The 11,084-nt window shown below is 41.7% G+C and overlaps 1 protein-coding gene across 1 annotated transcript; it reads right to left on the bottom strand.

Moving 5' to 3' along the window:
• Positions 1-4,084: 4,084 nt before the first annotated feature.
• On the bottom strand, positions 4,085-10,998 carry LOC308188778 (tRNA selenocysteine 1-associated protein 1-like). The gene is made up of 5 exons (XM_080578190.1): positions 10,766-10,998; positions 10,105-10,258; positions 5,866-6,061; positions 5,294-5,339; positions 4,085-4,475 (listed from the first exon to the last, which is right to left on the bottom strand). The coding sequence occupies exons 1-5, from the start codon at positions 10,986-10,988 to the stop codon at positions 4,339-4,341; spliced, it is 756 nt and encodes a 251-aa protein (XP_080434316.1). The 5' UTR covers positions 10,989-10,998; the 3' UTR covers positions 4,085-4,338.
• Between the last annotated feature and the right edge of the window lie 86 nt (positions 10,999-11,084).

The following is an 11,084-nucleotide window of genomic DNA, read 5'->3' as shown; positions in this document are numbered from 1 at the left end:
TCCCGCCCTCAGGACCCGGCCGCCATAATGAACCCCGGCCCGGCCACCGTAAGCACGGGGCTAGGAGTCACCTCCAGAGCCTCCCCGCGCCGTGGCGCCGACCGCCGGTGTGCCGCAGCACCGCGCCGGGCGTGGGACGGCGCCCCGAGCCCACAGTGCTCGTCAGAAAAGCCCCGCACCGACAACCGATACCCCCGCACCGACAACCGATACCCCCGCACCGACAACCGATACCCCCGCACCGACAACCAACAGCCCCCACGCCGACAACCAACGCACAAGCAGTGTTTTAGGCCGGATTCGTGGCCCCGTTGGTCCGGGAAGCAGTCGTCACGCTAAATTCTACCCCACGGCAGGGGAACGATGGGCATCGTGACAGATCGCCGCCCCAGAAAATAAACACATAAATAAATAATAAAAACGATAACGGGACGTGAATCGTGCCCTTAAGAACAGACATTGGGCAGTGAAATCACCGACTTCTGCAACAATACGTGCTCAGGGAACTGACTAAAACCCCTCCTGCATTGGCCATGTAATAGCTAGGCAAACATCACATAATGCTTCCCTCCCTCATGTACACCAAACCTATTAAGGCAACCATAGTAGTGTGATAACGTGATTTTTCTCCTCCAGATCAGCGTCAAAGGCAGCTACGCTAGGTTTGCTCATAAGTTCAAACGCTGCTTTATTTATTTATTTGAATTCCATTTTTCTTATTTAGAAGGATTTCCATAGGGTGACAGGCCTTTAATGACACTCACGACTCAGAAACATTTGCCGATGCAGTCAAACGGTGTCTATTAACGCGAGGCACTGAAGTTAATTGCTATTAAAAATGAGCCAAAACGAAAGGCAAGTATCTGCGTGTCCAGCAGAATGACAGCGATCATCACCATTTGATCAACCTTCCCTGTGAGTTCTGTCTGCAAGTTACTTTGAGGTAGCGCTAGAAAGAAGCGGTTGGTCCGGAGCATCCCTGCAAAAAGAAACATCCACGGCTTAAGTACCATTTACTCTTTTGGTATCCTTTTAAGTACTTTTTACCCGTTTCGGACTCCTGCCTTTTCCCGGCTCACTGATGACAGCATTAGTAGCCCCTCAAGCTACTGTCCTACAGCCTTTCCCATCAGTGAAGAGATAGGAAAAACCCCACTACTTCTTGGAAAAGAAAACCAGCAGGTTTTTGAATAAAAGCACTCTCTGTTGCAGCTAGGTACAACGAAAAGAGTTTATGAAATCATTACGGGACATTCTTGTAGAGAACTTCCTCAAGCTTGGAAGAAAAAAAAACATTTCAGCTAAGTAAAACAGAAAATAACTGGAAGAAGTGAAGTATGGCGGTGTTGGAAAAGTTGCTTCAAAGACTTGTTTAATTAAAAAGAAGGAAGAAAGCAAGTTCCTACTGCAATCCCATCTTTGTCAAACTGATGGCGGGCACCAGTACGATGTGTTCAGCTAACACAGGCTGGAAGTTGTAACTGCAGCTGTGAAGTTTACCCAGTAAAAAGACTCCGCAAAGCATTCTAGCAGTTCCGATGCAATCACTGCTTCCTGAATTTGTGACTCATGGTTAACACGGCAGTACAGGAAGAAGTCTGGCATTCACTGTGCTCTTACGGTAAAGAATCTGCACTGCCGCACACCATCCCAAGCCAGGTATGCGCTCCTAACAGGAAAGGACGATAGGCTGATAAGTCTCAGCAGAGGGAAAAAGACATCAGAGAACTACTTTATAACAGCAGCACACGGGCTGCAACCAACGTTCTCTTCCTCTCATCATTTTCATTTCTGTGGACTCCAAGAGAATACACTCCCAACATTTTTCAGCTCTGGAGAACAAACAGCCCAACCAATCTCATTCACTGAACTACAAAACTGGTATTTTCACTATCTAGTCCGGAAAAGGAGGCGCACGTCTCTAACGTACAGTGTAGAGACCTTGTTAATAGGCAAAGTCTGCATAAAATAGGTGGCCACAGCCTGATTTTCTGACGTTCAGGGCCTTGGGTCACACACCACCACAGCATCAGACTTAATGAAGTCACCAATCTATGTGGGCCTCTCGTTACACAGGTCACATGTTATGGACCAACCTCTCAAAGGCCAAAAACCAGCACTGATACTGCCGGGCCAACACACATCTGTAGCATCCCATTTCTGGGTGACAACACAATGAATGTTTCCACAAAGTACTCGATGCAACCTAACTACTGTGTTTGGTGATGCAAAGCAAGCCGTGTCAAAGCAGCGTAGCACCCAGGCACATTCCTGGAAGATGTTTTGCTGCTCACGTTGAAGAAAATAGATAAAAAAATCCTGTGCAGTTTGCACTTCTGAGCTCAAGTACCACAGCTATGCACTACAATTGAAGTGGCATCAAACCTTGTAAGGTTTTGAAGCTTCAGCACTGCCATCCAAATTCAAGGAGGCTGCATCTATTATCTTGAATTTGCCCCAGCTCAGTCCCCTGAAACAATTCCATAGACACGTACAAGCAACCCTTTTCCCACCCAGATTCTTTGCTTCATCTATTCCACCTCTACCTTGTGTCATATTCTTATTAATCTGCCCCTCAAAAGACTCCCTGGCTCACACAAAGAAGCAACCCAACAAATCCCTGTTCCCAGCCACGTTGCTTTCATGCTTTGGGAAGAGTTAACTGCAACAGCTCTAACTGTGATGCCACCTCACCCCCTCCACCTATGTGAGGTTCTTTGCCTTCTGTCTCCTCCTACGTGTACACCTGCACTAGAACCAGGAAGAATGTGCTTCCTACAATACTCCAAGAGCCTCTTCTGTTTCAGGATGTCATCATTTCAATTCAGGACTGAAAGTATTCCTAGCAAAAACCCAACAGCTAATAGCTAACAGAAGCGGTTGCTGGTGATCAGCTACAAGTAACCTGGAAGTACTGAGGAGTCACAAAAGAGAATTTGCATTACATTTAAGAACAGCATGCAGCTTAGGACCACTGCTTTCACTAACTACACTAAGCCATAAAAAAGAATTGGATTCTTACCTGCCATCACAGCAATTATGGTTTATGTTGCCCCCAAAACACACACGGCAGTACCACAACTGTGTCAACTAGCTTTAACAGCTTCCCCAGCTATTAAGTACAGTAATTTCTGCTTCCTTTTTTTTCTTGGAGGAATATTCTTTTGTTTCCAGCCTCACTTACTTATTATACACACTGTTAATTAGCAACTATTTCTCCATATTCATAGGGTTATGGAGTCCCTATGACTGGAAAAGACTCTGTACCCTTCAAGATAAGAACAGCATAAAGGCAGCAACTCGCAAGACTGCTCTAGCTTAAAGCAAAGCTTTCCTCATTGCTCTCATCTCCTTTGACTTGAGTACTGTCATCCTTCTACCAGAGCTTTAAAACTTCATTACCGTGAATGAAGGAAGACCAGAGCAATTAGAGAGGGTAGCAGAGGGTATAACTTAAGGAGCTGTTACTAGGATTTTTTTGTTGTTCCTGGTGGACTATTTTTCTCCTTGCCAGCAAGGAGGGAAAACCAGCAAGTTGTTTTCTCCAAGATTTTTTTTTTTTAGGTTTAAGAACACGGATTATGTTGTAGCAATTTCTTCGCTGTAAAGCGTCAGCTGAGAAGTCTAACAGTAAGAAGGGCAAGGGAAAACTGAATGCTGATGCAGAGAGTGCCAGCAGACACCATCCTCATTCCACGGGATGTTTGTAGCTATGGCAGTTGAAGTCTACACTTCCGTATGCTTAACATACCCTATTTATAAGCCGATTTTAGCTGACCTAGCATGTATCAGTAGTACAGTTAGAGCCAGCAGCCTGCAGGAAAAAGTGGGCACAGGTGTTTCCATAGCAAGGCCTGTGAGTGTCTCCCATACATACTTCCAGTCTAAGCAAGCACATGAAAGGCTTGGCTTGTCGCTTACCTAAGGAACCAGGAAAACAAGGGAAAGCTAGATTTTGCTTGTGTCCTAATGCCCATATAAAAATAAAGACAGATGAAATACCCTTACTACCTTGTTAAATTCCATAAGCCGGAAGAGAACGTGCTGCACACAGGTACAAGTAAAATCCCTTGCTGGCAGGTTTGCAGAAACAAATTTTTTATTTACACAGGCAAGTCTATCTTTAGACCCCATTTACCTCTTTACATTTCTCGAATATTTACATGACTTCATGATGCTCCAAGAAGAGAGTGATGAACAAAAAGATTACAGAAACTGTCAAAAGCATAGCAAAAAAACCCCAACCTATCATTGTGCTTTAAAACTTATGAGCTAGAATAATGTAGAAGAAATGTAGTTTTAGCACTTTGGTCCTAACGGTCATGCTCTAGAAGACACTTAAATAGCAGAGGGGATTTCAGAAGTGACCGTATCCAGAGGTTGCCAGTGACAATTCATGAGTGAATCGTAGAGTTCTTCGCTTGTCTCCGTGAATTGTCTGTTCATTTCATCAACATCCAAGTAGAGCTGTGGATCTGAAAATAAAAGCCTGGTAAGTCCAAGTATCAAATCTGAGACATTCGCACAAAAAAACTTCACGTGAAATGGCTAATAAAATGTATTTTAAGCTAAGTGTAATAAGCTATTAGATCTACTAATTTTAGTGAGGTATTTAGTCCTCTAAAATTTTGAGCCTCACAGCTCCAACTTTTGGGAATTTGTATATTAGAAGGCTGGGACTAGAATTGTCTTTCAAGATAAAGACAAAGACAATGTTTAAGATAGTAAAGATAACGTTTAAGGATAATCAGCCATGAAACCCTCCCAAGAGTCATTTAATTCACTTCTACGGCAATACACGTTACATAGGATAGTTTCTAAACACTAACACAAAATGCCTCCACGTGAGGAACTTTGCAAACCTTCCAGGACACAAATATGTTTTGTACCGTATTTGTAAGTGCAAGCTGAATCCTCCTTTTGGAATCTGCACCATAAGCTTTTACCTCAGGGTGGAGAACAAAGCTTTTGCATATTACTGAGTTTCTAATATAAAATCTGTTTAGCGGAACCAATACAAAGAACAAAATTCTGTCTTAGACCATTTTCAAATGGGAATGAAGGCACAGGTACAAGAAACCTGCTGCGAAGCATTGACAGTGTCCCGTTTTACTTGATGCGGTCAGTGTATGCTGTATCAGCTTTAAAACCCCAGCTGATTGCAGATCAACCCCACAGAGGTTTGACCTCAGCTGAATTTTCAAGATGTTCTTCATCCAGTAGAGGTTGGCTTGTATTGTTAAAAGGCACAAGGATGGCTAAACTCAAGTGACAATGATAGAACCCTTATTACCGTCAGTAATTAGGTCATCACCGATTGCAGTCATAACTGAAGATTCCTGAAAGACAGAAAAGGCTAAGTTTAATCATAACTCATTTCAGAAAGCATCACAGATTCAAAGTGCTGCAGTCTCAACCCATTCCTTCTTCCTACAACTACAAGGATAGATGGCATTTTATCTATTTATTTTTAGAAGAAAGCCAATATTACAGTACAGGTTGGAAGGGACTTCCGGAGGTCACAACTAATACATTGACCACGATAAGACCACTTACAACAACTGTTTAATTTGCTTTAAGCAAAGCAAATCAGAAGAACAGGAACAGAAGAAGCGTACGCAATTATGCTGTCAAAACCATTCTTTGGTATGCGTGAACAAATAATGGTGTATAAATCACTAATTCTATGGATTTACTATTTAAGCACTTAAATACAAACACCTCTGAATGGAATCTGCTCTTTTAACTTCACACTAAGCAGAAAGCATGTTTTCAACTTCGGATTCTTTTTGCTGATTCACACAAATCTGTACAACGTATTATCTGTGAAATATTTTCTTTACAGCAAGCGTGCACTATCTTTACCTCAAAAACAGCTGGAGCCATTAAAGAATCTCCTAAAGAGCAGTCTCCAACAGCTTGCATGCTGTCATAGGGAGCATAGGAGCTGTAGTTGTAGTCAGCGTAAGCATCGTAACTCCTTTGCGAGTGGTAGTTCTGGTACTCTTGGCAATAATCATTATAGTTGTATGACTGGTACCGCTGCAATTCTGCTTTCAGTCTGAAACATGAGAAGTTGCATACAGTCAGAGAACAAGAGACTGTAAACCCAGTTCTGAACTTAAACAATTTGTCAGCTTACATACTTCAAAACTTAAAAGGAAGCTTTCCTAAACAGTCACCTAAGTGACAGCTTAAGTCACAGCTCAAAACCACATTTCTATAGAAGCAAGCATCCTCACCTTTGCCAATACCAGAAGGAATTGTTCTCATGGATTAACTCCAGAGCCTTGACATGGTTACCTGTACACATCAAGTATTTTTAGCGTTGGCATAAGCAAGCTGCTGCTAAGTCTCTGTGCTTTGCTAAAGATTGATTTAAGACCAGAGACATTTATCAAGCACAGCTGCTTTAAAGATGCAGTCTTAACCCTTCTATCTTTTGTTTGGTTAATTACTAGATCTTATTTCCAGAAAGAAGGGAATGGAGTCAGATTATCCATTTCAAAGAAGCATCTGACGCTGCCTGTCAGTTTGCCATGTCTACCTCCACCTGCTCAGTTTTTTTGTTTGTTTAAAGTCCATTAAACATTCAACAGCTGCCAACTATACTGCTCAGGTGAAGTCAGTCTTGCTTAACAACACAATCGCGATTCTTCAGCATGACGCCTTATTATTAGTGGGAGAATTACAAAATACACTAGTTCTTAAGAAGAAAGGGCCAGCTGATTAGCTTTCACTACTTTCCCTTTCAAGATTTTCTCAGGGGCAGCTTCAGACTAATGACAAGAACCAAGACAAGTGCTATCTGTACTAAAACTGATGTACACTGCATAAAGAACATTCAGATAACCCAGCTGCATATTCAAAAAATCCGCTGTTTAGACTTGTCTTCACTGATTCTGTACAGGCAGACCTCCTGTGTTTGCAATGCCCAGTTTCTCTGACTTGAATTGGGGATGCAGAGAAGTGAGTTCTATGCTTTTGGGGAAGAATACAAGCTGAAGGCATTCTGAAATAGCTTCCAAACTAAGCAAACATGGGGGACAAACTAATCCAATGGCTGGGTATTTCAATGCTAAGAGAGCACGGTACTCAGCCATTCAGAAACGTATTACTGATGTGTATTTTAATACCTACATTTGTTTCAATACTGCAAAGCTACACAAGTTCTAATAAAGAGGTAATCCATTGTCTTGTTACTGTAGTAAACAAACAGAAGATACATCATCTTAGGTCTTCTGCTTCCAACTGCACTCTTCCTACATACAGTTGTGTAGGGAAGGAAAATCTGAAAATACTGTTGACGTTCTTCTGGATAGCCGAAGCAAGAAAACATGTTTGTGGCTTATTCTTGTTTTCAAAATAAAACGATATTAATTTAATCAAAAAATTTTGGCAAAGAAGTTTGGACAGTGCTCTCTTGGAGAAGAGCATTTCCATTCTAAAGCAGAAGGAGGCAACATTTGCAGAATTATGCTAGGTAAACAGAAACAGAAGTGTCATTTTTTACTATTTAACAGAACACACAAGCTAACCTCATGAACATACTGAAATTGTTTATATGAAGTCCTGTTTTGTCAGTATCCTGGATCAAAGTTCATCAAATTTGGTATCAATTCTTTAACCGTTCAGAGACCTGAATTGCCTTAAATAAGTGATAGAACTGAGCCGGTAGAGTAAGAAACCCTCTCAGGAAGTGCTAAGCTTTAAACTCCCCATTGCCCTAAGCTCATGAAAAGCAAAGAATAGCATTCTAAACCTGTTCTAGTAATAACGCCTTTGGCTTTCTCCCTGCGTTCCCATTTTTCCCCCCCACTTCTTTCCTGTCAACCCACTGTAAAACTAGTTATGTGCTTCTCTCAAACTAGAGGGAAAGCTCTAAGAACAAGAACTCCCTAGCATATAAAACCACTTGTTGTCCCTTCTACCTTATGCAGGCCCAAACCTGAAAATATTTACCAATGCATTCAGCTTTGCTACTGTTGAGAAACAAGGCTGGTTACAATGGCAGCTAAGCCCAAGTTGCGCTGTCTGGCTAGACTTAACAGTTGGATTCCCCCAGCCATCCTGAAGCAGGTTGATGAATCCAGGGAGTCAAAACATAGGACTTCTGCATTTCTGGTTTTGTAGACTGCATCCTGTGTACAGCCACTACAGCAAGGGCCACAGACTTTCCAAAGGCAGAGCTACAAGAATCTGATTATTTAGAATAACTGTATCAATGCACAACTCCTTGGTTACCTTTTAGAAATTCCTATGCTCAGCCGGATTCCTTTTCCCCCCAGACCTGGTGCGTTCTGGCAGTCTTGCAGTGCCCTCATCTGTTCACCTTGCTCACCAAATCTGACATAGGCATACCCTCTACTATTTTCAAAAGGGAGAAAACCAATTCTAGTATGCATAACAGTTACAAAGCTAACGAATTCAGATTCTGTCTTCTACAAAAAACAGAAGATAGCAGCTACTATAGCTTCTATTACTTAAGCAACCTCTCTGGCATGTGCACGTGCACAGAAAAGGCTTTCACCAAATTAAAACACTTGGGCCAGAAGCAAAAAGCTTATTCCTTGGTAGCATTAAGATGCAACTCACTGAGAGCCAGCAAAACAATACATTTTAAGTGCTCTCTGCGTAAGTAATCAGATTCCATATTTCTGCATATACAGCAGTTAATCAGTTAGCACTAACCCACTCCTTTTGGAGCCACAAACTTTATTGGTCACAAACACCAAGAGCTGGCTGTAATTATCTGAACCAGTATTAACCGGTACCTCTGAACTCTTCAAACAAAAATATCTTTCAGGTGCTCTTAGAAGAACAACATCAATTGCCTGCAACAATTTGATGGCTTTGCTAAACGGAGCACTGAAAAGCACAGTGGTACAGTTTCTTTTGTAGCCTGTTCAGAAATTATAGCCCCGTGCCTACAGCTTCAAATCAGGCCAAGCTTACCAGCCCAACTCTTACAGCTTAAGTTCACTGCACTCGAATGCCTTCAAGACGTGCTTTTAGGAGCCATGGAGAAGAACCCTCTGGTAAGACCACCATTATAAAGTACTGAGTGTTGTTTTACACTTAAAATAGAACTATCTGTTACAGTCATTCATCAGCTTTCCCTAGGCTGCTGCTCTCTCACTACTGAATGTGATCCTGCTCTCAGTTTCCCACTAACTTTTTCCCCCAGCGTTTATGGCCTCTTTTCATCTATGACACTTTTAAGGGACTACACCGTGTTGAAAAATGCTGGTTAACATTTCCTTTTACACAAGGTGCCTCATCGAATTTTCCTGACTAAACCAAACCCCAGAACCTTAACTAAAAGAGGAAGCACACAAACACACACGCCTCCCTGGCCACCATATCTCCCCAAAACATATCTGTTCAGTAACAGGTCAACTGTAAGAATACTGCGATTAAAATCAGTATAGCTCTATACACTGCTTTTGTTCGGGATTACTAGCTAATGTCCTTCCCCTTACCCCTTCTGGAATTAATACTGAATTCTGTACTCTAAAACGTGGTTCTTAAGTCATACAAATGACATTTAACAATCAGAATTTTTCCACACAGTGATCCTCAATAAAAACTTCAATCCTCTACTGCAGTCTTTCAACAAATTAAAGGAATACAAAACTGGCTAATAACTGTTCAGTGATTTTTGGACCTTTGTAGCACTAGAGTAACAGCAGTACACTCTGCAGCATAGTTGCAAGTACGTGGGAATAAGATACTCTCTCTCATCTCTTTTTTTCTCTGAAAAGTGTGAGGCCTCTATTTCACCCTACTAAAGATTTTACCACCAACTGTACTGCTAGCATTGAGACACTACAACTTCTGTGCTTGTATGAGATGCAGGACAGGTTCCTTAAGGTGTCGCAATTTTTTTTCTAAACCTAGTGTTGAGATCAAAAAAGGGATTGCTACTAATTGCGTACGTACCAATAACCAGGACAGAAGACATGCTGCATATAGGAATTAAACTTTTTCTAAAGCTCTAGTACATGAACATATCAAATCCCGCAGATTTTTTCTAGTATGGTTTCAGAGGTCTTACTTGATGGACATAAGCGCACAAGTGAAGACAAAAGATACACTGTTTACCTGAAGTACTGGTTTGCAAGTACTGCTTCTCTTCTGTCCTTCCCAAAATAAACTGTGAGGCAGCTGCAGACTCTGCACCTGAACACTCTGAGTGAACACCGAATGTAAATGATGGCAAGGCAGCATTTTGTGGACGCAGCCGCAGCACCAAAACCTGCAGAAATAAGTGAATGTCAAGTCCGTAACCCACGGTGTATCTGCAGTACGTGAAGGTTTGAACTACATTCTAGTCCTGATCTTTCCAGTCAAAACTGTTTAAAAAACAACCCACCAAACAGTAAAACAAACAAGAAAACCCCATGCTTCCTCTCTACATAAAACTTTTCACAATTGTGTTTTCTGCCCACCACCTGGCTTTAAAAAGTATACGAACTTCTTTGATGTTTTTAGTCTGAACTCCAAATGAACAAAGTGTAGGGCATGTAAAGAACAAGCACGTCATTAATGAAAGCTTTTCTCTAAAAAGGATAAACTTATTCTTGGGGAAAAGTGTGGAAACAGATGTTATCTAGGCAATATTCCTACAGGAAAAACGAATAATTTTGCCACACCTCAAAGGAAAAAATAATTGTGCTTAACAGGGAAGAAAATAAAAAAAATCAGAGCAAACCAAAAAATAAATCACAGAATATGCATCCTCGTTTTAATCATTAAGTATTACCTTTGAGCTCTGCTTTGGTGCTTGGCTTTGCACTTTCACAGGCTACACACTTCGTGGCCTCTGCTTTGTTTTGAACCAAGCAGGTCTCCCAATCCCAGCTTCCTTCAGGCTTCTTGAGTTTGTCTAAATCCAGAAATTCTCCAGAAGGAGCAGAAAATGCAGATGCACTGCTACTGGTCACAGGTGTTGGACCCTCTGTGAGACAAACAAGACAGTTAACCATCCTGTTTGAACATGAACTATAAAATGAGCATTAACTTTTAAATTTGATTTGTCAAATCCCACAGAAATGTTCAAAACTACTCCGCAACTCCCCCCC

This window comes from Anser brachyrhynchus (genome assembly GCF_964034855.1).
Source record: "Anser brachyrhynchus genome assembly, chromosome: 2".
Taxonomy (NCBI): domain Eukaryota; kingdom Metazoa; phylum Chordata; class Aves; order Anseriformes; family Anatidae; genus Anser; species Anser brachyrhynchus.
The sequence above is the reverse complement of the archived record's forward strand: the minus strand, read 5'-3'. Positions and strand labels throughout refer to the sequence as shown.

What these genes read in the sequence shown, in the direction of transcription:
- LOC308188778 (XM_080578190.1), bottom strand. Translation starts at nt 10,988, where the DNA reads ATGGTTAACTGTCTTGTTTGTCTCACAGAGGGTCCAACACCTGTGACC. An exon ending in CTTGCAAACCAGTACTTCAG is followed by an intron (nt 6,062 to 10,104) that starts GTAAACAGTGTA and finishes CTCATGTTTCAG; the next exon opens with ACTGAAAGCAGAATTGCAGC. An exon ending in TGGCTCCAGCTGTTTTTGAG is followed by an intron (nt 5,340 to 5,865) that starts GTAAAGATAGTG and finishes TCTGTCTTTCAG; the next exon opens with GAATCTTCAGTTATGACTGC.